This window comes from Abramis brama (genome assembly GCF_963993115.1).
Source record: "Abramis brama genome assembly, chromosome: 9".
Lineage (NCBI taxonomy): Eukaryota > Metazoa > Chordata > Actinopteri > Cypriniformes > Leuciscidae > Abramis > Abramis brama.
In genome coordinates this window covers 30,741,933-30,767,892 of record NC_139971.1, presented here as the reverse complement: position 1 = coordinate 30,767,892, position 25,960 = coordinate 30,741,933, and the positions used below count along the sequence as shown (strand labels likewise).

At 37.0% G+C, this 25,960-nt stretch overlaps 4 protein-coding genes across 5 annotated transcripts in view; 3 read left to right on the top strand and 1 right to left on the bottom strand.

The window, feature by feature from the left end:
• The first annotated feature begins 195 nt into the window (after window positions 1–195).
• On the top strand, window positions 196–1,705 carry LOC311089711 (protein C19orf12 homolog). Its single transcript, XM_084124607.1, has 3 exons — window positions 196–336; window positions 540–724; window positions 819–1,705. Exons 2-3 carry the CDS (start codon window positions 565–567, stop codon window positions 1,082–1,084), a joined length of 426 nt encoding a protein of 141 aa, XP_083980733.1. The 5' UTR covers window positions 196–336; window positions 540–564; the 3' UTR covers window positions 1,085–1,705.
• On the bottom strand, window positions 1,666–3,496 carry LOC311089710 (cytochrome b-c1 complex subunit Rieske, mitochondrial-like). The gene is made up of 2 exons (XM_084124606.1): window positions 3,302–3,496; window positions 1,666–2,471 (listed from the first exon to the last, which is right to left on the bottom strand). Exons 1-2 carry the CDS (start codon window positions 3,420–3,422, stop codon window positions 1,861–1,863), a joined length of 732 nt encoding a protein of 243 aa, XP_083980732.1. The 5' UTR covers window positions 3,423–3,496; the 3' UTR covers window positions 1,666–1,860.
• Window positions 3,497–3,731: 235 nt separating this feature from the next.
• rxylt1 (ribitol xylosyltransferase 1) lies at window positions 3,732–9,346 on the top strand. Its single transcript, XM_084124605.1, has 6 exons — window positions 3,732–4,080; window positions 4,233–4,400; window positions 4,573–4,675; window positions 6,148–6,462; window positions 6,575–6,745; window positions 8,543–9,346. Exons 1-6 carry the CDS (start codon window positions 3,936–3,938, stop codon window positions 8,943–8,945), a joined length of 1,305 nt encoding a protein of 434 aa, XP_083980731.1. The 5' UTR covers window positions 3,732–3,935; the 3' UTR covers window positions 8,946–9,346.
• Window positions 9,347–11,090: 1,744 nt separating this feature from the next.
• The window catches only part of srgap1a (SLIT-ROBO Rho GTPase activating protein 1a), a 111,214-nt gene continuing 96,344 nt past the window's right edge, over window positions 11,091–25,960 (top strand). For both annotated transcript variants that reach the window (XM_084124404.1, XM_084124403.1), the window contains exon 1: window positions 11,091–11,803. In XM_084124404.1, the coding sequence (XP_083980530.1) occupies window positions 11,734–11,803 (70 nt within the window). In that variant the 5' untranslated portion in view covers window positions 11,091–11,733. The remainder of the gene's footprint in view (window positions 11,804–25,960) is intronic.

The following is a 25,960-nucleotide window of genomic DNA, read 5'->3' as shown; positions in this document are numbered from 1 at the left end:
ATATGCATTATTTTACATTCACTGGTAAGTTAAAGGACTAGCAAAGTTCGCTGTTTAAATTAAATTTCAATTTATCTTTTCAAATAAAATTCACAATTTAATATTTTAACTTTTAAAACTTGGTATACATTTATTTTATTTTTTTATTTTTTTAAATCTGGGAAGGTATTTTATTTTGAAAAATATATTTCTAGCTTAGCTTCACACTAAAAAAAAACTCATGACCTAGCGCTTGTTGGTGTTTGATAGTTTGACGTTGGTCACCAGATAACTAAAAGGTTGATGCCACAGTTTCGGTTATACTTTCATTAGGGAATCGAAAAGTTGCTTTTGACGGTGAGTGTACAGCTCTTATTTTATTTATGTATGTGTCCTTTAGACAACGTTTTACAGTAAATGTGTTCTATTCTTTCTCTCTCTATAAATATATATATTTTCTCTCTCTCTCTATGTGTGTATATATATATATATGAGACAATATAACGCATATTATAACTGATTTTAATATGTAGTCACACTTATTTGTTTTCACGTTACAGTTGCACTGTAATCTTTCCAAGCAAGATGCCGCCACGTGTTGATGACGTAATGAAACTGTGTTGTGAACTATCTGCAAATCAACAAGTAAAAACCGCAGTGAAGCAGTCTGGAAAAGGAGCAGCGGCAGCTGGTGGTCTAGCTTTTGCAGGAGGCTTAATAGGCGGTCCTCTGGGTATTGCAGTGGGCAAGTACATTCATGCCTATAGTACAGGTGTCAACCTCATATATATATATATAGTATGTGATGTTTTTCTTACCTGCACCTTTGTGTTTTTAAGGTGGGGCTGTTGGAGGTCTGCTTGGATGCTGGATGACAAGCGGACAGTTTAAACCTCTCCCCCAGGTTATCATGGAACTGACACCAGACCAGCAGCACAGACTCTGTGAGGATATTGCAGCTGTCTTAGGCTCAATAACATGGACTGATGTTGCACAGCTGACTGCCCTTGTAATGGGAAATGCCACACTTCAGCAGCAGGTAACTGCTGCTCTTCTGAGCTATATACAGAAGGAACTTCAAGCTGAAGTGCATTATGTTGACTAGTGACACTATCTTCTCAAAAACAAAAAAACATTTCAAACCTTAATATCATGTCATACGGGTTGTTTGATTGGATGCTTGAGAACTGTAGTTGAAGCATTTGAATCTGACAAGCACTGTATATTCTTTGAAATAATTTCCTGGCATAATGTGTAGATTATTTTTAGAACACTTAGGAAGATTGTGCATATGTGGATGATATTGTTGAATTAATGCCTTTTTTAAATTATTTAAACTTTTTGGTTTGTTTAATAGAACTCCCGTGTTAATTTATAACCAGTATTCGCATGCCCAGTCAAAAGCCTTAAAACATAATGCTGGCTGCTTTAAAATATATATTTATTAGTATATAGATTTAGCCAGACACATTAAATCATGTGTTATAGGGATTGTTTGACTGGATGCTTGAGTACTGTAGTTGAAACTGGCATATACAAATGTTTTAATTTAATTTATATAGTACATTTAAATCTGTCAAGCACTGTTTGTTCTTTGAAATAATACTGGCATTGGGTGTGATTTATTTTCAGAACACTTAGGAGTGTGTATTATGGAACATATGGAAATGATATTGTTGAATGAATGCCTTTTTAAAGTTATTTAATTAAACATTTTTTGGTCTGACTCTGACAGAAATCAGTTTGTTAATTTGTAAACAATACTTTCATGCCTAGTCAAAAGCCTCAAAAACATAGATTTTGGTTGCTTTAAAATATATATTTATTAATAGTTAGATTTGGCCAGACAGATTAAAAGCATACAGAGAAAATGTCCATTGTTTATCCAACAACTACAGTTTCCTCATCTGGAAATTCATAATAAGGCACCTCCAAGTTAAGAGGTGCAGGACCTTTTCTGATCCTTCCTGAAGCGTCGTAATGTGACCCGTGGCAGGGGCAGTAGTACCCGCCGTAATCACCGGCATTTGCGATTGGGACACAGCCGAGATGAGTGCAGACACCAATAACGATGACCCAGGTGGGGTTGCTGACGCGATCTTTGTCGTGCTGGGGGTCTCGGAGCTCCGAAAGGTCTACACTCTCCTCAGCTGCGATCTCCTTCTCTGTTCTGTGACGAACAAACAGAGGCTTGCCTCTCCACTTGAAGGTCATGTTTTTTCCTTCTGGGATATCGGACAACTTGATCTCGATTTTGGACAGGGCCAGGACGTCAGCAGAGGCACTCATTGAGGAAATGAATTGGGTCACAACCGTCTTGGCAGCATAGACACCCAACACAGCAGTGGTTCCGGTCACCAAGTAAGAGAAGGCTCGTCTAGTTTCACTGCTCTCCTGAGAGGACGCCTTAGGATCCAACACCTCAGGACGCCGATAGTCAGAGAAGTCAGGGATTTTGATGTCTGTGTGAGCGAGACGTGCTCCAAAATGGCCTAAAATGAGATAAAACAATAGTCATTGGACACACTTAAAATGGATAGTTACACAAAAATATCTTTCTTTCTTCTGTTTAACAGAGATGTTAACTTTCATTGCATGGAAAAGATGCAATGAAAGTGAACGGTGACTGTGGCTGCCAGTCCCTAACATTCATCAAGAGTTGCATTGATTTTGGTCTGAGATCTTATATTGACAGTGGGACAGTAAAGTCTACTTCAGCACATCCCAAAGACTTTCAATGGGGTTAAGGTCAGGACTCTGTGGTGGCAAATGTGTGAAAATGATTCCTCATGCTCCCTGAACCATTCCTTCACAATTTGAGTCGGATGAATCTGGCATTGTCATTCTAGAATATGGCCATGGATACCTGACATGGTTGTTTAAAAGAAATAAATAGCTGCACACTGCATCAATTAGATTTATAATTTATATATGCATACGTGTATGCATGTAAGTGTGTGTGTGTATATGTATACTATAAGTATATATACACACTACTGTGTGTGTGTGTATATATATATATATATATATATATATATATATATATATATATATATATATACTGTATGTATGTATGTGTGTGTGTGTGTGTGTGTATATATATATATATATATATATATATATATATATATATATATATACATACATACATACATACATACGGTATAAAAATACACACACACATAATGAATTATGTATTAATTATTGTATTATAAGGAGCCATCTCATTTAGACTTTTTACGTTTATAACATTATTTCGGATGTCATAACCGAATGTCAAGAGTCTGACCAGCCTGTTAACTATCACGTTATGATCACCTACCGCTCGCAGCACACATCATCAGCACTTCTTTGTTCACTGCTCCGGGTACTAATGTTTTCAGCTGACCACAAGCCTGCAGGTAAGGGGACAATGTTCCCAAACGAGCGGCCAGGGACATCATTTTTGACCAGTTAAGAAGGATCCTGACAACTCGTACGGTCACACCGACCTCTGAAGAGAGAGAGAGCTTTGAACAGCGGAAGCTCCTCCTTCAGCACATCATAGTCGACCGGAGATTGACTGAACGGAAAGCGCATTGTAAAAACAGAAATTATAAAACAAATCCTTCAATAAAGCTATTTAAATGGTAAATACAATACATATTTAAATTTTTGTTGCATGTAGGTTTCAAAGTATTTGTTAAAATATTCAAACTTTTTTGGTAATGTTATCATTTCGAACAGGCAGTACAAGGCAGTCTCGGGAAAATGTAAACAGTAGTGATGAGACGTTGGATTCATTTTTGCGAATCGGTTCATTCGAACAGTACAAATTTTCTCAGCTCACCCACTAGCTATCAGCTGAACAAATCTTCGTGAACGAATCGTTCTAACGTGAACAATTTCTTTAAAAAACTGGACATTTCTCGTACACACTGGTCGGGATCCGCAGGATGGTCACCTGAAAATCAAACATGAGATTCTTTCGCCGGAAAATAGCGATCATAGTTGTTTTAGCTTATGCAATATTTTCACTGTACGCCGCGTATAATGTGTTTTTCAGCAAGAGGGTTATTTCTCGCGTTCATCGAGTAGTGAAAAAGGGCACTGTGATTTTAGGTAAGATAATAAATCATAACCAGCATAATCTAATAGGTTTGTTATAATAGACAAACAATATAATTTAGCGTAAGTTACATGCAATAAAAGCATATACATTTATGATCGTATGTTAACAATAGATTTGTTTAATAAAATATATGTGTTTCCAGATAATGGAAAAGCAGGAGAGGAAGAGTGGAACCCATGGGAAGAGGATGAGCGTGCACACTCCTTAGTTCTGCAAAAACGAAGAAATGCCTTCAGATCATATCAAGATCATGTTGCTAAAATCAGGCCAAAAACATATAAAGTTCAGATCTGGGGAAAAGCAGCCATTGGCAAGTGGAATATGTTTGTTGGTTCCAGAGATCATTGCATTTCTTGTTGTGTCTTGATATAGTATATATATATATATTGTTTTTTTTTTATTTATTATTATTATTATTATTATTATTTGCATTAGTAGAGAACATAATTATTAAATATTGTTCCTTTTTCACATTTTCCTAGGACTTTATTTGTGGGAACATATTTTAGAAGGGCCTCTCATCCCAGCGGACAAATCCAGCCAATGGAGAGAAGGAGAGATTCAGTCTGGGAAGATCAATTTCAGGTATTCATGCATTAAATTGATCTACTGCGACAGTAAAGACTTTTATAATGTTGCAAATGATTCCTATTTCAAATAAATGTTGTTCTGAAATTCAAATGAAAATACTGAAATTCAGCTTTGCCATCACAGGAATTAATGAAAATGTAAAATTATAAAATGACTGCTTCATCTTTCAACAAAAGTTTCTTTGCGAACTCTCCATTACACTGTTCCTCGTTTGCAAAACAAAAGGCTCTGAACAAACATATATTCATTCAGCGTGATCCAGGACGCCACAAGAATAAACCATTTATGTTTCCGACGCTGGGATCCTTCTGAAGTCAGTACAGAAGCACAAACGAGTTGTTTAAACTGGAACATTCAAGTTGTTGAATGTTCAACATTGTTCAAAGCGAACTTCCATTTGTCCTGTTGTCGTGTCGACAGACTCAAGTGTGTGGGGTATGTCAGAAACTGAACACGCATCTGTAAACTGTATCCAGTGTAGACAGTGTCAGTGATTATAATGGGATCTATTTGCTTTTGAGGCGGGATGACGCAACGCTTGCATTCAGTGTAATGCCAGTGGGCGGGGCCTATTGTGTGATTATGTAAAACTACTCTAGAGTCTTGCTCTAGAGCAGGGATGGGCAACTTCAGTCCTGGAGGGTTGAAGCTAAACTCTGTAGGACATTGGCCCTCCAGGACCGAAGTTGCCCATCCCTGCTCTAGAGCCAGTCATTTGCAAATGTATTTGCCTATGTGACATTACAGATCCAGCAATATCAAAACGAGATGTTTTAGGAGCTTGATGAAATATATGCTTTGTTTATAATGAGGAGGACGTTTTAAGCAATGAAACTTGCCGGATGTTCTTATGGTACAAACAAAGTCCTCTAATACAGTGGTTCTCAATTCCAGTCTTCGTGACCCACTGCTCTGCACATTTTGTATGTCTCTCTTATCTGACACACTCAGTTCAGTTCATGGAGTCTCTCCTAATGAGCTGATGATCTGGTTCAGGTGTGTTAAATAAGGGAGACATACAAAATGTGCAGAGCAGTGGGTCACGAGGACTGGAATTGAGAACCACTGCTCTAATATATCAAAAGATCATGGCAAATTTGATTTCTCATGTCATGACCCCTTTAAATAAGTGCAGCTTTGGTGAGCATGGAAGCTTGAAAAGGGAAAATACAACTCACAATTCTTTTTTTCTCGCAATTGCTAGTTTATAACTCACAATCCAGACTTTATTTCTCAAAATTCTGAGTTTATATCTTGCAATTCTTTTTTAGCCAGTACACATTCTCATAATGTTTCTGTTTTATACCTCATACCCTTCAATATCAATACAGGAATTTTACTTAAAGACAGATTAAATACAATATTTATAATTATATACAATATATATTTTTATTGTAAGTAAAGCATTGTGTTGCAATTTCAGAAAGCACAATTCTTTAATCTCTTTTATCATAATCTGTCCTCAGTTTCTACACAGGGCCTGCAGTGGTCCAAGGGCATGTTTCTCTGGACACAGACAGTGTGGTGTTGGTTTTGAATGGCCGTGAGCAGCAGAAAATCTCCTACTCCATCCAGTGGCTTCAGCACGTCCAGGGTCTGGTGCAGGCCCGCACTGTCTCTCGGGTTGCCGTGGTCCTTTTGGGCAACGAGCGGTGCAATAATGACTGGATCAGTCCTTACCTTAAGAGGCACGGCGGGTTTGTGGACCTGCTCTTTCTTGTGTACGACAGTCTTTGGGTCAACGATAAAGACATCTTTCAGTGGCCCCTGGGTGTTGCCACGTAAGCGCTTAGTTATAGACTTTCCGTTATATTTTTATGTTATACTTTTATATGTACAATTTCAATTAACATCAGTTTAATTGTTTATAATGTGCTTTTTCTTTCTCTGCAGATACAGGCATTTCCCAGTAGTCACACTTAGCGGTCAGATGGTGAAAACTGTAAGACCATACCTCTGCAACTTTCTTGGGACTATCTACAAAAACTCATCCAGGGAAACTCTGATGGGCGTCCTAAAGCAGAGCGGCATGGAGAAAGATTGCCTCATGCATGTTAGAGAGAAGTACGTATTTCTGGAAAAATTTCATCAGTCTGATGTTATATCATTGTAAAATACTTACCCTACCATTAAAAAGTTCATAGCCTGTAAGATTTTAAAAGATAGAAATGATTACTTTTATTCAGAAAGGATAATCAAAAGATATTTATAATGTTACAAAAAGATGACTATTTCAAATAAATGCTGTTCAGTTGAACTTTCTATTCATCAATAAAATCTTAAATACAAAAGTATAAAGCAGCACAACTGTTTTCAACTGATAAATGTTTCTTGTGCAGCAAATCAGCATATTAGAATGATTTCTGAAGGATCATGTGACACTGAAGACTGGAGTAAATTATGCTGAATATACAGCTCTCCATCACAGGAATAAATTACATTCTGAACTATATGTAAGGGTTAATGCCCGACGAGGTGTCCATTGTCAGGTAATTAGAGAGCCTAAGTCCCTCCCCTTCCGGTTGACCACCATGGGACCTTACTTCGGAAAAATATTGTATGGTAGTCAATGGCGCGAGACAACAAATATTTTGATCTCGTTTGAATTGTGCCCTGAATTACACATATGATGTTTGTCAATTTAAAAGATACATTTTTAAGTCAAGAAAGTCGCAGTTTGATGTAAAACTGTTGAGGTATAAGACTGTGAAAATACGTAATTACAGAGACTACAAACAGTCTATGCTACAAACCCAAAAGGCGCACGTGTGACGTCATACCTTTTCTCTCAACGAATGAAGCTAACGTCTGTCATTTTTTCTAGTCTTACGTTATAATCGTAACGTTACGCCGTCATGCCTGAGTGTTTAGTACCAGACTGCACACATACGAGCAACGGATCTTGTGACGTATATAGTGTGAGACGAGAGATGTAGTTCATTGAGCGATTTTCACATAAAACTAAATGTTACTCTTCTGTTTTATGACAAACTGCGACTTTCTTGACTTTCATAATTATCTTTTAAATTGACAAACAAACATCATACGTGTAATTCAGGGCACAGTTCAGACGGAATAAAAAGATAAGTTGTCTCTCGCCATTGACTAACTTTACCATACATATTTTTTCCGAAGTAAAGGTCCCATGAGCCGGAAGCGGAGGGGAGGGACTTAGGCGTGCGCGTCGGACGGTTGCCTCCGCCGAAGTCCATAAATTCCTGACAGTGGACATCTCGAAGGGCATTAACCCGCTTATACCATGGTCACTTGCCAAATAACACATTTTTAAAACATTAGTTTATATTTTATTTAGTTTTACAATCGAAATCTAAAGTTTTTACAAACAATAACTTGGTTTCCCTGGTTACGCCTGACGGTTTATTTAGCAACCGGAGATAGTCCGCTCAGCTCGTAGAACCCTTCAGTTTACTGCCTGTTGCTATGGTTACTCACAACTGATGTAGCCAGGCGCATTTATTTATTTATTAATTTCGAACGGTAAACAGTCAGTTTCACCAGAACTCCTTTACTAGGTGTCCTCTATCACTTTTTAATGGACACCCTGCAGCCAATCAGAATCGAGTATTCACCCAGACCATGGTATAAAATAAAATAATAAACAGTTATTTTAAAGTGTAATAATGCATTCACGGTATTACTGTTTTTGCTGTATTTTTGATCAAATAAATGCAGCCTTGGTGAGCATAATATTTATGTCAGATGATCAGTTAATTTTTTTCAGCCAATACACATTTTTATAATGTTTCTGTTTTACCCATAAATCCTTAAATCCCCTCAATAAATAATATCCCAAACATTTCTAAATTGTGCAAGTTCACTTCTTGCATTTTGTGTCATCAGGTGGCTTCCTCAAGAGACTGCAGACACCTCCAGACAGTACCAGATGGCATTAGCACAAAGTGACCTCACTCTTTGCCCGGTGGGAGTGAACACAGAGTGCTACCGCATCTACGAAGCCTGTGCCTATGGCTCTGTGCCCGTGGTGGAGGACGTCCTGACTCCAGGGGCCTGTGCAGTTGGTAACCGGTCCCCGCTCCGACTTCTTAAAGATGCAGGAGCACCCTTCATCTTCCTCAAGGACTGGAGGGAGCTGCCTGCCATCCTGGAGAGGGAGAGAGGGATGAACCAGAAAGAAAAAACAGAGAGGAGGATGAGACTTCTGGAGTGGTACAGTGGCTTTCGTCAACAGATGAAGGACAAATTCACAGAGGTACTGGAGGAAGCCTTTTTCAAAAACACCTAGTCTGGAGAAGATTAATACAGTCCCGCATAAAGAATTAAAGACAGCGAGCATATGCTGTGCATCAGCATCCATTTTCGTTTGTCTTGTCACTTATTTTTGGAGCCGTTCATTCATTTGGTATGATGTTTTACGAGTTGTTTTTATACATGTGAAATAAAACATGCTACTGTACGTTATAATATAACATGGTTCACCATATGCTGCTGTGCATTAATGCCCTCCATGTTTACTGTAAAATATTAATTTATTAAGTCGATTGAAATAACAGTGCAAAGTTTTTATGTTGTAACCTAGCTGGGTTATGTAAACCGATATTTAAAATTTCATTTTTTTCTTTCTTGAAGGTGTCTTTTGCTTTCAGCTCAGTGCAAATAAATAAAATAAATGTATTTTACTTTGAACCCGCCTGATCTTTATTTATCAAGCATTTAGACTTGCATACAGTGCTGGAGTGGATGTCACGTACACTTACAATAAAAGTTACAAAAATGGTTAACTAAACTGGTTGTTGTATTTGCGAGGACATTACCATGAATTACCAGTGACAGTGTTTCAGGCATTTTGGTGATTCTATATCTTAAAGTTTATAGCAGCATGCATAACTACATTAGTGTATTAATGTACTAACATGTTTGAATCAGAAACAAACAGAGCGACTAATGTAGTCTGATTCCCAAATTAATGATGGTTATGTTTTTTAGTGAATCAAAAACCTTTCCCGAACTCTATTTAGTTATTTAATAAATGTTATATTTTATTAATATATAGATTAATATATCACGTGCATCAACAGAATTAAGTGGTAAAAGTGTATGTATACAAATATAAAAAAGTTTTGAGTTTCATTTTTGTTTTTTATGTATTTGTTGGTTGTTTTTCAAACTTGTTTGCTGTTTTAAAATAAAATATTTCCTATTTGTTTATACTGTATATATTTCAGGTAAAATTAAATTGGTGGTGGGGGATGGTATGAAAATAGTTTTAAACAAAAATTTGAACAAATCAAATTAATATTTTATATTAGAGTTACTCACCTTACACACTATGGTATTAAACTAGTTTTAAACATGTATATTTGAACAAATAAAATTCATATTTTCTAGAATTACTTAACCTACGTACATACAACAGCACTCTTTGTGCTTGATAGTCAATCACACAGTTTAGGGATAAATAGATTTCAAACTTTAATTTTTAGCAGATGAATTTTGGAACATTGTCACATCTATATAATGTGGAAAAATATTATTATTATTATATTTATGCCACTCTTTGTTCAGATCATCGTCATTTTAAACATGTAATAATTCATCTTTTTATAATGGATTTTTATAGATAGAACGTCTCGGTCTGGAGCAATAAATTCTATAAAAGGCATCTGTGAAATAAATCTGTGGTGATCTTCATTGAGAAGTGATGCCTTCAACACTCTTGAAATTTGTTTAGAGGGATAGTTGTGTCCTAAATATTTTTGATGTGAGATTAATTCAAAGGCTCTACCATTTTCTAAAAGTCTCGCAACAAAATAACTGTCCTGTAAGAGGCGCTATGTGACATCAGCTGACTGTCTGTTTATCCACATCTTCAGATTATATATACAATACCTACCTTTTGGGATTTGTTAGTATTTTATAATAATTTAAAAAAAGATAAATTAATAAATGGTCCAATGAAATAATGTTGCAACCTTTTCTATTTGCTTAGCATTTTTTATTTCATGTATAGATCCGAGTTTAAAGTGTAAACTGTAAAAAGTGGGTGAAAAGTCATTGAAACATTTTTGAAGTCTGACAGGTTATGTCTTTTCTGTTAAAAATCCGGAACGGATCGCCCTCGTTCATTTCTTTCCCAGCCGTCACAGTGATTTATTCTCGTGTAATTCCCATTACTGGCCACTAGGCGTCCTACACAACACACAATGCTGCGTTGCTTAGCGTTCCTATTAAACGAGTTTATGAAACCCGATAAAAATATTCACAAGGCTTACTTTACGATAAAAATATTCACAAGGCTTAGGCTTACTGTCATTACCATAAATCATATGCACTTTTAAACGATCAAGACTGTAACGATTTGAAGCGTTAGCATATATCAATTTCAAAAACACATTTCACAACAAGTTTTCAAACTGTTTTATTAGCATCAAAATGCAATATTTTGAATCGCTTAGTCTGTAACGACAACAAAATTACTGTCGGGGACAACTGGTTAGAAAAGTTGTCAATCCCGTTCTCGTCCACATTTCCGCTACGTGCACCCCCTCCACCTCCAATCCCTCCCATTTCCAACCACTTGCTTTTCCAGCTGCTTTGAGGTCAGTCAGAATCCGTGAAACTGTCCGGCGATCAGTCACACGGACGCGGGGAAAGGGTGCTGGGAATCACGATAGCCCTGTGTATCATGTCATTATGCTGTTCTGTCCGTCCAGATCCGTCGGCGGGTGACTAAAAGACAGCTTGAAGGGCTCGATTTCCTCTTGCTGGAACAAACAGTGGACATTTGCCCAAGGAAAGGTTACTTGTTTGGGAGGAAACTCTTCCAGCGCGCGCTCTGTTTTGATAGCATTGACGGCGGAGTCGTTCGGAACTCGGACTATGAACATTTGCGGCGTTTGGCTTTTGGGATTTTCAGCCTGAGCAACTTGAACAATCTCTGGGATGCACTTGCCGCTATAGGGCGACCTGGATATAGGAAAAGTCCCAAAAATAAGCCAGTTTACAAACATTCTCATAACTGAACTATTGATATTACTACTATCGAAAATCATTTCAATTCACTATTGAAAATCATGTCGACCCCTCCTGTGAAGTTTAAAAAGGAAAAAGAGATCATTACAGATTACGAGACTCAAGTCAAAGGTAAGAATCATAAACTGCAGTAGTATTTGGCTGGTTAAGGCAGTGGTGCCTCACTTGTGCATCATGCTAATCATCTTGGTTTTTTTGCGAACAACAGGTTTGATTGAAGCTTGTCACATATTGTTGGGTCAATGACAAATAAGGTTGATATTACAAAAAAGAAGAAATGTTTAAAAGTCTAGTTAAAACTCATTTGGAAAGGTTGTAATCTTGTTTCATACATTAGAAAATACTGTTTTTTACAAATATTTTGATTTAATGACTAAAAATTTCACGTGGTGTAACATCAAGTATGAACTTGGTCAATATTTTCAAAACATTTTTCAAGGAAATGTATTTTTGATTCCCGAAAGTCTTGGAGTTACAACATTTGAAATGCCTATTCATAAAAAGGTCAAAATATGAAGTACATTTTTTCAAGGTCTTTTAATGCAAAAAAGAGTCCTCTCCTTTTATGCTTTTCTTGTCACATGACAGCAAAATGGCTTCGTTCATATTGGTTAAGCCACAGTGACTATCAAATTGTCAGTTGTTTTTATGAATTGTCATTGATATTGTGCTCAACATAACTCCGTGTTTCATCTGTAATGAGGCAGAAGTGCTTTTCTGTTTTGAATATATTTGTTTTTCATTCTGTTTTGAGTATTTTCATCTGTGGAAGTGGCAGTAACTCTATATGGGTCTCCACAGTCTCATAAAACCTAGAAGTATCCCCGGCCTGGAAAATGTATGAAATATAATACAATTTTAACCCTAAAAGAAGAACATAGAAATATGAGGTCTGTGCTTTCTCATGGCATGCAGCTATGTTTTAATTAACATGATGATGATGCCTGAGTTTTCATACCAAGTTAATTGACTGAGTAATTGCAGGGACCCTCTTTTTAATATTGTTCTCCACAATTATGCCCACTTACCTACTGTCCCTTCCCCCAAGCCACTCAAACACACTCTGTAATATTGCTCATCATACAGACACCTTTTTAAGGGAATTTATGAAAGTAGATAATAAATAAAAAAATTCTAGTTGTGCCGGAAAATAATTCAACGGCTACATTGATTACAAATGACTGGAGGAGTCATGAAAACTCATTGGCCAAATTTGCTCCTGTGTTCACAGAATTTTTTAGAAGGTTTACTTTCCAGCAAAACTAAGCCGGATGGTCTGTTTCCTTTTCATCTCATGAGCAACAACAGCATCATCATCATCATCATCATCATCACAGGAAAGAGGCAGTTACTGCATTGTAGTAACCATGGGGATTTGGCATCACCCCAAGGGCTGAGTCCTCCAGGGCTGTTTGCAGACAGAAATACCTATTATTTATGTAGAAGGAGAGAGCGTTCGAGAGAGAGAGAGAGAGAGAGAGAGAGAGAGAGGTAGGTACGTTGGTATCATGACATTGCGTTTGTCAGAGCAGCAGTGCTCATTTGGCAGGAATGTCTCTGTCCCCTCGCTCTGATGATGACTAAGACTGTTAATAGCAGCATGATGCACAGGATCCGCCTGTGCGGAGCATCTCATTAGCTTTGTGCTGCAGCCAAACGGGGTTGTAGTAACATGAAAACTCCCCCCACATTAACAGCCATACCCTTTTCCATGACTGAAGGAGGGAGATTTGTTCTAGCACAAACTTTATGCTGGTGCAATGTTGACAGTTATGTTATTGTGCTTTTTTATTGTCTTCTAAATTTTGAATTTAACAATTTGTCTGTATTATTGACTCTGCTTGTGTGCAATATGCACTGTACCTAACCCAGGGTTTCTCAAACTTGGTCCTGGAGGGCCACTGTACTGCACAGTTTAGTTCCAACCCTGATCAAACACACATGAGCAAGTTAATCAATGTCTTCAGGATCACTAGAAACTCACAGCTAGGTGTGTTTGATCAGGGTTGGAGCTAAACTGTGCAGGACAGTGGCCCTCCAGGACCGAGTTTGAGAAACCCTGACCTAACCAACCTATACCTATAACTATACCTATAGTACACGGAACAATAGATACACCGAAATAAAAATTTTACCAGAAAAAAGTTTTAATTTAGCCAAAAAACAAAACTGGACAAATTTGGGTTCTTGGCTAATTGACACCCTAATCAGGTAATAAACCAGTTATAGTAAGGTTCTTCAACAAAGTCACCTCTCGATATTTCGCCTGACTTTTTTTACATACTCTAACATCATTTTTGGTCACAATGAAGTGCATCCACTCAGCTGGTGTAGCTTATCTAATTTTTGGTCACAAAAATAGATGCTGACAGTTAAAACAAATGTCATTGGAGAAGCGCTAACTGTTTCGGTCAAAAATATTGGCTCTCCAAAACTATTTCGGTTGAAACTAGAGATGCACCAATATGAACATTTTGGCCGATACCGCTAATTCTTTATATTAAAAAAAAAAATATTGGCTGATAAATCTAAATCCAAATTTTTATATTTGAGATCCTAATTACAAAAACAAAAGTCACCATTAAAAGCCACGTCCCAAGCACACAATTATCATGATGTTCTCATTATAATTTTTTATGTAGCCTATATGTCAGACCGTATTTTCCTTTGTGAAGTCATTCCAATCATATTTCAAGCAATTCAAAAACACCATGGTGAACAGTGCACATCTGAAGTGTCTCAGCTGAAGGAAATGAGCCATTATTTATTGGCTTCAATATATCGGCCACATTTTCATAACAATAAAACAATAAAAATGAACATATATCGGCTGATACCGATATGGTGGCCTATATATATCGTGCATCCCTGGTTGAAACTGAATTGATTTTTTTTACCTATATTTTCAATTACTGAAATTTCGGCATCAATACTTCCTAAGTATTTGCTTAGGTATGCTGTCTAATTTGTTTCACTTTTATATATTTAGATTACCTTTCCATAAGTCTGCCATGTAGTTTCCCCCAACCTGTGATGTTTTGGGATCGACTACTTCCTCTACAACACTTTGGTTGTCGTGAAAGTGATACTGTGAGAGAGAAGAAATGCCTGAACTGTGCCTGGAATCCCTCTTTATCGGCTTATGCCAAGGACTCGTGTCCTAAGTGGTGTGTTATTTGTAATCCAGACTCCTGGTGTTTGATCATTCCCTTCTTATCCTGATCCTGACTATCATAGATCATGTATCATATTATTTGTGCTTATTATTTTATATCCAGATTCAATATGGCTGAGAAGCTAATAAAGTCAAAAGTAAATGGCATTCACAAACATTTTATATTTGTAATCTGATTTATTTTGAAGTAAAATGAAAAGTATGTCGGATTATATTCATTAGCAATTTATTGGATTATGAATACAATAGTAGGGGTTACCTGACAGAAATAAGCTGGTTGAAGGGGGAAGTAAGTGTGATTTGGGATGTCAGCCGAAAAGGAAAGTTCTATTTTGATTACGAAGATTACGAAGACAGACTTTTGTGTTGCCTAAAATAGCAATACATCACGCACAGTAAGATCAGTAATGTGTATTAGGACATCAGAGATTTTATGTTCTTCAGAGATTTACTTCCTATTAGTAATCAAGAATTTGAATTTTGACCTTTTCAAGTTTATGGTTACACATATTAAGTCTGATGACTTTTGCTCATAGTTTCCACATGTTGTTTCTGTGCTTCCTATCTATAAACTTGGCAATGCCTCGTATTGTTTGCTTTAGCACCATCATGAGTCACATGAAGCTTATTTTAGAGTTATCAGGTTATGTCAGCCAGCTAGGACTGAAAGGTCAGAGGATCCCAGTGGTTGCTCCGCATGAAGCTGCAGGAGAACCTAACAGTTAGTCTTACCAACACACAAAGCTGCCGTATCCAACACCCTGCATTCCCCGCAGCACTGACTGCATAGAGAGAACAGTGTAGGACGAACAGAACAAAATATTGAAAGGCACAAAGATGCTGTATTGTAGGAATGTCACGGACACAGTGAGGAAAGTTTAAATTTTCAACCGATAACGACGAGAAGATCCAGGCATTCTTGAGAATTCTGTCCTTTTTAGGGTCGCATCTCATGACATCACTTCCTGTTTTGATGTCTTGCTCTATGTTCTATTCGTATTTCAGTCGAACTGCACCAGTTTGCTTGGAAGCGAACCAAAACCACCTGAAAAGTTGGGTCTCAGTCCACTTGTGTGAACCAAGGTTCAGATGGCAGCGTTCACACTCATTTAAATGAACCGCACTAACAGAGCTATAGCAAGTTTGCTTTAATCAAACCAAAACTGGCAAGTGTGAACATATGAACATACTAAATGTGCATTTATGCATTTGTTAAATTTTCCAAAATGAAAATGTATAAATGGTGCTCTAAAATTATAGCTTTTTAATTGTACTATATAATGCATGGCTGATTTACTTCATTGCAAGTAAGTGCAGAGATGTGTAAACTCATAATTTGGTCCCTTGGCCTGCTAGCTAAACACAATAGCATTGTTTTCTTTGGCCAGATTGTCTGTTTGATGTCGCTCAGTTGGCGTTCTTTTGATTGCACCAGGTCACGACTCACTGGCCTGCCCCTGCTGGCTCCTGACACGGGCGTTGTCCTCAACCTGTCAGAGAATATTTCCCCATTAAATGTTATAACCTCTAACACATCTGCCCTGTCATATGCTGCTGAATGAGGCAGTATATATATTTATTTTCTGTGATATTTTCGTAATTTTTAGATCTGGCTATAGAGATGGGAAATATTTGTGCGTTTGGCATGAAATGCTTTAGCAAATTTGACATGTCCTGCGGTGTGACCACTAAACCTATTTTAAACACTGACAGACTATATTTGGAATATTTGTACTTTTAAAATTAAATATGCCACACCACAACCATTTAAAATGAACAAGTGAAGTCAAAAAGATTATAAAAAAATTTGAAAAATTAACACAAATCAAAATCTTTATATATATATTTTTAAAGATTTTAATTAAAAGTAAAAACTAGCCTATATTTTAGGTTGTAAGCATGACTGACCATGATTTGTTTTTATTTTTTTATTTTTTTTAACAATCTTTTTGACTTCACTTGCTCATTTTAAATAGTCGTGGTGTGACATATATATAAACAGGCTTTGTTATGCATGAAGTACTAGCTATAGTTGCTCATCTTGCATTAAATCACTGAGATTTGAGTTGTCAATTGAGTCATTTGAGTTGTTGCTTTATCTAATGACACATCACACCAACCTTGCTAAATTATGAATGAATGAACTATGAGTTAATGTCTAAAAATGGCATAAAGATTGTTCAGTATTTCGAAAGTCACTGTCAGGGCTTTCTTGGTGCTTGTGCAATTTTCAGTGCTATTGGCCATGATATTATTCACAGCCCAAGCTTTATTTTGTCTATAGCCTTACCCTGGATGTCCAGTTATTTCAGAAGTGCCCAAACTATTAATCACGAATGTGATCATGGGGTCATATTAATCAGTCCGATTTGTATACAAACTGTAAAATGAACAAGCACACATGGCAATGTTTACTACAGGATTCTGATTATCACTAAGTAAATAATTCAGTTTGGAAGTGAGTTGTCAAGAATGCTTAGTTCGGTCCATGACTCATTTCATTGTCTTGGCTAAACTCTTTCATTAAAAAGCCAGTGAAACAAATAATTTGCAAAGTGGACATCCCTTTACGCTGTATGTTTTATTTTATTTTACTGACTCAGTTTGACTAATTTCTTAAAAAGCCCCAGTCAAATGCAACCCTTTATACACTATATGTTCATTATTTTATTGTATTTGTATTGCTGCTTGACAGCTATGTCATTACAATTTGCCGCCCATTTTTGTTAATGAAGTCTCTTTCGCAGTAGAATTCCCACACTTCCTGCTTGAGGCATCCTGTACCACTGTTCCCCACAGGTCCACAAATACCTGCCATCTGCTCCGGCCAGACCATCAGCCTTTGTGCTTGATTCTAGTGCCCAAACGGTGGATGAACACCCTTGGTGGTGGTGGGAAGAGTGGGGGTTATTGATGGGACCATCTGTGTCTACTCTCCTTTTCTCTTGTTTGATAGACTAAGCCTGTCTCCTGCCTGTCTTTCCACGCGTGCTGGGCTTTTCACTCCACCCAATAAAATCTGCTTCTCTCCACCCACGTCACACCCTGATTTCGTCATCCCGAAACTTAACAATACATCACAAGTCAAGGAATTGTTAGGTTTTACTTACAAGGTTGTATTATCTGTGTCTCTGCACAACATTGTTGTACCATTTTTCGTTTTTTCAAATGAACCCTTGACTGCAACTTTCTGTCTTGCATGATTCATGGCTTCTATCATTTTATGTAATGAAGTTTGCGCTTATGGAGTTCATTAGATTAACTGTAATGAAATTAAATGAAAATGCATTAGGGATGCACGATATATTGGTATCGGCTGATATATGTTTATTTTTAATGTTATCGTTATCGGCCCGATAAGAAAATTTGGCCGATATATTAAAGCCAATAAATAATGAATTGTTTCCTTCACCTGAGGCACTTCAGATGCACACTGTTCGCCATGATGTTTTTGAATTGCTTGAAATATGATTGATTGGAATCACTTCAAAAAAAAGAAAAAACGGTTAAGTGCAACATGCAAGTCAGACATATAGGCTACATAAAATATAAATAATTAGAACATTATTATAATTGTGTGCTTGGTCTGTAGCTTTTAATGGTGACTTTTGTTTTTGTAATCAGGATTTTAAATTTGGATTTGTATTTAGATTTATCGGCCAATATATATCGGTTATCGGTTTTTAAATATAAAGAAATATCGGTTATCGGTATCGGCCAAAATTTTCATATCGGTGCATTTAAAAATCTAAAATGCACCCTATCTATTTTCTAAATGCATTTTATTGATCTAATTGTGAACTAGAGCTGCATGATTCTGGATAAATAGAGATCACGATTCTGAACAGAGAAGAGACAACTTAACAAATAACATTTACTAGAGGTTCTGACAAAATGTAAATTGCTGCAGTCTATTTGAAAAAAATCAGATTCAATGACTTACTCATAAATACTTCACTTGTTTCATTGCAGGATGAATCAACGTTTTTGAACAATACTCTTGAATGAATGATTCAATGATGCACATTTTTAAGCCACTTTTCGCCACCTAGTGGCATAATTATGCAATAGTGCGATGCAATCATTAGCCGCTTTCCGACCGGAGGAACCTTTTCACAGTTCCTAGAACTATTGGCTAAAGTACCCGGATGTCGGCGTGTTCGCACCACAGGAACTAGGAACGATTTTAGTTCTAGGAACTCCATTTGGAGGAACTAATTTAGGTCCTACTTCAGAGTAGGGTCTAAACCAGCACTATAGGAACTACCCTTGACGTTAGTTTACGCTGATTGACCGAACGCACGCGGAACACCAGTACCCGCCATTTTTAAAACAGCTATAATGTAAACACACAGATTATAGCCTATATATTTACTCCATAAACTAACTATACAAACATGGAAAACAGTGATAGATGGGTCTCTAAACCTTTATGCTGAAGAGAAAGAGACAGTTCCTATAACTATAAGTTCCTGTAACTACTTGGTCGGAAAGCGGCTGTTGTTTGAAGCGCCAAGTTACTTTAGAAAGGACTTGCTTCCGTAGACATCAGTGTTTATATCCAAGCTATAAACTTGTATCCCAGTACTTCTAATTTGAATATTTGTATATTCAGAAATAATGAGTCAGTAGCAGCAGCAACAGCTGCTGTTTTTTTTTTTTTTATGTTCCAGTGTGATTTTGTCAAAGGTTTAATAGACATATTTGATTTGTTGCCATTTAGGAATGAGATTGTGTGTTTGAACCAGGATCATGACCTTTTAATGATTAATCGTGCAGCTCTGTTGTGAACAATGAATCTGTGTGTTTTATGTTTTATAATTCTCGTACTTCTTAATCAAAATTTCATAACTCGATCTTTCAGCAGACTTCTCTCTGGTGGCGTATGCCACATTTCTCCAATCATTTAGTGGCATGCTCGCTTTTAGCCAATCTACAACCGATGGATAGATCCAAGTCCCCACCGTAAATGTTTTCTTATTCTATATAATCCTTTTATTCAGATGTACATCACAATGCACTGGTCATATTCAGACATGTCTTGGCATGTAGCTCTTGCAGTTTTAGCAGATAGAATAGAAGGCCTTTTGTGACCCATCTCAGGCCTCAGACTTGGAAAATGTCCTGAGTAAGAGCAATCCATGCAATGATGAAAGAATAGGCAGATAAATCCTTCCCTTTGGGCCCATCATAGTTGCCATAGAGCCCCTTCCCATAAGGCCTTGGTTAGAACTGTTAAGACTAACCAGTGTTACAAGACAAGAAAGGCGATACTGCCTTCTATGAGTGCAGTTTTTGTCATGGGATAAAGCAGGAGGTGAGAGATTTCTCCCTGAGTCATAGAAGGTCTCGCGTTACCGTTCACCTCCGGTTTAATCTAATTGTTTTAATCTCTTCTAACCTAACTTGCACTCTTGCAGCTGAGAAGTTTGTTTTCTATGGAGTGGCTCTTCAAAAGGGTGACTGTAAACATCCTGGAAGGACTTGAGCCTATTTTCGTGTTCTTCATGTGCTTAAACATCGTAATGCTTTGGCTTTTTATTTCTGCTGAGCTTGAATGAAGCAGTGTCTCGAGTCTCAGCAGTGTTCAATGCTCATCCATTGACCAGTATTGATCCCCGCTGATTCCTCCAAGCAAAACCCTACGTCAGTTCTGTATCATCATTCCTATTTATATACTGGTTGGTTTCATATTAGCTGGGCTAATTGTTAATGGCATTAATTTGATTAGTCTTATTAGATGGCATCAACATGATTCACTTGTTATGTATGCTATTTTCAAATGTGCAATCAGCTCTTATTTGCTTCAGCGAGACAATTATTGGCCATTAAGATAAGCAGCAATCAATCAAGACTGCTGCAAAGACTCCTGCCATGACGGCACATTTCTTTGGCATGCTTTAGTTTTTCATTTATCAGATTAATATGGTTAAGTACTTTTATTTTACCCCTCTACTCTCTCTGCTCTTTCCTGAGATGAATATGGGATGTATCTCTTTTTCATTCACATGCTCTCTCCCAACAGATCAAAAGGCCCTAATGGTTGTGTATGTGTTCCCTTAGCAACCATGCTGATGACTCTGTCATTGTTTATCGTCTGTTGCTCAAAGCAACCAAAGATGCCTCCTCACAGCACCTGCATTCCCTCCCTAAGGCCTCACACTAAAGCAACTTGGCCTCCCTTGGGTTGTTGTTGGTTTGCAAGCTACTAGACGCTTTCTTGGTTGCCTCTTTACAATAGAGCTGCACAATTCTGGATAAACTGAGAATCACAAATTTTTTGTTTACATGGGTGGTTGATTATGATTTCACTTTTCTAACTTTAGTTAGTGTGTAATGTTGCTGTTTGAGCATAAACAACATCTGCAAAGTTACAACGCTCAAAGTTCAAAGCAAAGGGAGATATTTGCTTTTAAAGAAATCGCTTTTTAAGGACTACAACAAACGGCTGGTAGGGACTACACAAGCTTCCTCCCGGGTCAGTGACATCACCAACCCTAAAATTTACATAAACCCCACCCCCGGAACACGATTTATAGATTAATCAAGACAGAATATAATAATCAATGACTAGAAGATAACTACACACAAGCTACATAAATTCATCAACTATCCAATCTGAAATGTTGTCTTCATGTTGTCACTTCTTCTGGAGTCTCTCCATCATTGTCTGACTCTGGTTTGAACATAAAAGGCTAAAAGTTTTTGAAATTTTCAGTGCATACATGTATGTGTGAGGTAATCAAAGCTGCTAAGGACAAAAGCTGTTGAAGCTCCGCCCTCTGTGCCGGGAGCAGCAGCTCATTTGCATTTAAAGGGACAGACACAAAACGAGGCGTTTTTGCTCACCCTCAAAAAGTGACAACTTTAACATGCTATATAAAAATATCTGTGGGGTATTTTGAGCTAAAACTTCACATACTCTGGGGACATCAGAGATTTATTTTACATCTTGTGAAAAGGGCATTATACCACCCCTTTAAAATAGAGATCACTATTCTCCCTAAATAACATGCAGTTTACTTTGTTAATCACTGCAGTTTATTTAAAAATATTTCATTACTTTGAATTATTATTTTTTTAAATTAGTTTGAATGAACGATTCAATGACTCACTCATAAATAGTTGTTTTCATTATTACTGGATGCAAATCTCTTGAATGAATGATTCAATAACAAATTAATTTTTTCAACAATCACTTGTCGCCACCTACTGGTGTAACAATGTAATCGATCATTTATTTGAAGCGTGTTTGAAAAGGTGATTTTGATCGCTACCAAAGACATCAGTGTTTATATCCGAACTATAAACTTTTATCCAAGTACTGTGATCATTTCAATGATTGTAACAAAAATAATGATACTGTGTGGTTAAAAAATGTTCGCTGTGATCGTGCTTGTCAAAGATATAGTTGAATCGAGATTATGACCTTTTAATGTTTAATCGTGCAGCTCTACATTACAGATAATAAAGTAATTTTATAATCTCAATTTTGTAAATTCACATTATGCATATTCGTAGAATAATATGGATGGATCACACCATAAATGCCTGGGGTTTTCAAACTTGTTAATGCCAATGATGCCTAAATATGATGATTCCCTTACGGTAAATGTCCACTACAGCGGCAAAAGTTATTTTATTAATAGTTATTATTCATTTTAAATTATTTGTAAATGGCTTTCACAATAACATTAAGAAGAAATGTTTTTCATTCATTTTCATTTTGCACTATTTTTTTCTGAAATATTCAGTTTGAAAACCCATGGACTAAACTACTAGCCATCCAACACCTAATTGGTTAGTGAGTTTGTATTAATTGGCTTTAATTTTTTTGTGGCTGTTTTAATTAGCATGATGTGATTTAGCTGTTTTAGTTTGTGTCTTTAAATTCATCCCCTTTAAAGCACTGCTGCTAAATGCCATATTAATTTTAATGGATGTCTTTAGCTGCCACATTTGCATAATTAGTTTTATTGTTTCACATCAAGTGTTGCTCTTTTAAGGAATGTCAAGTGAAAAATAGTTGAACTTTTTAAAACGAGACCCCTGCTGTTTCATTCCACTGTGTTCCGTCTAGCTGTCTTTTGCAAGAACTCTTCTTATGTAAGCATCTGATCGGAGTCAAGTGAACTCTAAACCAAAAAATATGTTTTTCTATATTGTATAAGCAATTTTTATTTCTCTGCATGGCATTTTATGTCACCCTGGGTGTGTATGATAGGATAAGGTCTACTAACTTGGCTGTTCTTGCTGTAGAACTGCTCCTGGCACTCAGCCCAGCATGTCTTTGTCTTCATCCTACTTAAACGAATGCAATCCCAAACAATCAAAGCTTGGCAGCTACCACAAACAAGCAGCTTTTATCTTGCTGACAAGTCAGGCCATGTTTGTCGTCATCAAATAGAGTCGTGATGAGTCGGTTGATGATGTGATTGTTGATCAGAATTTGATTTTATCAAATGTATGCCATTAAACACTATTCGTGTTTGGATTGGTTCACCAAATGTAATGTTCTCAGACAATCGATTTGACGTATCCATTAACATGTAACATCATATAACATCTATAACCTCGTTTCATCAAAACGAATGCACTATCACTATGCAACTTCTTTTCCTAGCCCTCCACCTCCCCAGCACCACCTGCCTAAATCTGCTCCCTGAGAGAGGGGTTTTCCGGGGATCTAGTCCGCCAAGACCAAACTGTGTACATTAATTTTCATTGATAAAATGTTTTACTAATTATCCTGAGAGTTGTCATGACTGAATAGTGATATTTTAATTTTATCAGCATAAATTAAACAAATGTTACCATGATGCATAGATACTTTACAATTTAAATAATAAATAATTGTTCACTTGTTACAATTTTTTAATAGTTTACTTTATTGTTATTATTTTGCAATAATTAGTATAGAAAAAAATCCCATTACAATCAATATGTAAAATTTTGACCACAACCAAAAGGAAATTTTGTGAACAAATATCTCTGTATTTTTGTTAGTTTCACTCAAAGTATCATAAATATATATTTTCTTTTTCATTTCTGATTAGTGTGGGTTGTCCCATGTGGCAGTCCCTTGATCGAAGGGAAATTCATCTACTGCCGCAGTTATCTCCTCCCAACCCCCCTCCTCTTTTCTCCTGCACTGACCTTTTGAACTTTAAAGGTCGAGGGGGTAGGCGGTGGGTTCTAGCCCGGCCTAATCAATAGCCAAAGGCCATGCTTTCAGCAAACCTTCCTTGAAAAGATGTCTGGGGCCACTGGCGCTGAATCGCTGGGGGTAGCGATCTTTTCGAAGGCAACGGTCAGGCATGAATTGTCAGGGAACGGCTTTCCCTCGTCTTTGTGTGCGTTAAGCCTGATTGATTATCACTTGTGGCAAAGGCACAGCCCTGTCCTTTATTTATGTAACTCATACAATGCTGTATCATCGCATTGAAGTCACTAGAATCTTCCCTCTATGATTTTTTTTAATGCAGTTGCCTTTGCCCCTGGTTGTGTCTGTTTTTAGAGTTGATGTTGGGAATTGTCTGCCATGGGTTCTGTCTATCTCTCCCACACGATAAAGCCTTTTTGTGGTCTGGGTGTGAGCATTGGTCTCAAAGATTCAGGGGGCTAGACCCGTCTCATGTGCCATTGCCTGGTCTGTGCAGCTCCCTCCCCAGAGGCAGAAACTCTAGCATTTGTGGTTCCGGCCACGGATGTGTGGGACTCCCAAAGAAAAGGCCATTTATTGATACCAATCTGAGCGCTGTGGTTCTTTTCTGAGCTCGCCACCAGCAGTCAGCATATTATTTGGGTCTTTTGTGAAATTTAAATAGGTGCTGTTGCAATTCATTGACCCTTTTAAGCCCTTGCACACTATTAAGAGCACCAGAGTGTTTTATTATTAAAAAAGAAAGGAATTAAAAAGTTTGAGTTTATAATCCATACAGGAGATTAAACCTCCCAATTTTTTTAAATAATTGAAATTATTCATTTTGACATTACAGAGCTATTATTCTATAAATTGGCCAGTTAGCAAAAGACAACTCATAGAAAACTGATTATAATAAACAATAAAATGAGAGAAAACGTAAATAATGTGGGGTACTACTATGTGTATGTTGTGGATTGCTAATTAGTTCAATGTTACACCAAAATACTTCAGATTAATCTGACAGTAAACATTGTAATTGTAAAAAGTATTGGCACCTCTCAAGAAATTGCATTATTTGAAGTATCATGTACGTTACGTATATACTTGTCAACATCTTCATTTGAACTGCAAAATGTTAGAATACTTCCTGATAAAACTCTTCATCAGGACTGGAATATATCATTTTTGTCTTATATTTCAGTGAGCTGTCCCGCTGAGCAGTGAAGTCTGGTGCGGGAAGCGTCTTATGGAGTGTTTTATCATAAGAGAGATGATAATGGAGCCTGTTGTTTTCTATAGATCCATTATAAACAGACGTTTCCCACTAGAGCAGCGTCTTTTGCAGTATATCTCTTCTTGTTCTGAGTCGTCTCCTCCACCCCCTGCGCTGAGCTGCAGATGGTCTATACATGAATCTGCATGTGGTTGATGATTGTTAGGAGCTTTGAGATTAAGGCATATTCTATATAGTTTGCAGGCATTAGGGAGCCACTATCAATATGCAGGGTATTAAAGGGTTAGTTAACCCAAAAATCACGTTCCAAACCTGTAAAACTTTTGATTCATCTTCAGAACATGAAGATATTTGAATAAAATCTGAGCGATTTCTGTACTCCATTGACAGCTTACGCAAACAACCACTTGGACGCTTCAAAAAGTTCATAAAGAGATTATAAAACTAATCTAAATGAATTGTGTGGTTTAGTCCAATTTTTCTGAAGAGACATGTTAGTTATTAGACAGGTCAGGTAGCCTAATTTGGTCAGTTAAATATCTATGCATTTAATGAAAGTCGTTATTTGATTATTTTCCAATTTGCACAGTTTCCCATATTGTTTCTCCCTTGGCTATTTCCTTTCTAACTGGAGTAGTATTGCCTCCGGCATTGACAGCTGTGACTATGGATATCCTGTGGTCGTCCCCTTGAATTATTCATTCATTTTTACCA

Bases quoted from the DNA above. Each gene is read 5' to 3' on its own strand.
- rxylt1 (XM_084124605.1), top strand. From the start codon at position 3,936: ATGAGATTCTTTCGCCGGAAAATAGCGATCATAGTTGTTTTAGCTTAT. The intron at 4,401-4,572 runs GCAAGTGGAATA...ACATTTTCCTAG, and splicing joins CTGGGGAAAAGCAGCCATTG to GACTTTATTTGTGGGAACAT. The intron at 6,746-8,542 runs GTACGTATTTCT...TTGTGTCATCAG, and splicing joins CTCATGCATGTTAGAGAGAA to GTGGCTTCCTCAAGAGACTG.
- LOC311089711 (XM_084124607.1), top strand. From the start codon at position 565: ATGCCGCCACGTGTTGATGACGTAATGAAACTGTGTTGTGAACTATCT. The intron at 725-818 runs GCAAGTACATTC...TGTGTTTTTAAG, and splicing joins TCCTCTGGGTATTGCAGTGG to GTGGGGCTGTTGGAGGTCTG.
- LOC311089710 (XM_084124606.1), bottom strand. From the start codon at position 3,422: ATGATGTCCCTGGCCGCTCGTTTGGGAACATTGTCCCCTTACCTGCAG. The intron at 2,472-3,301 runs GTAGGTGATCAT...ATCTCATTTTAG, and splicing joins GATGATGTGTGCTGCGAGCG to GCCATTTTGGAGCACGTCTC.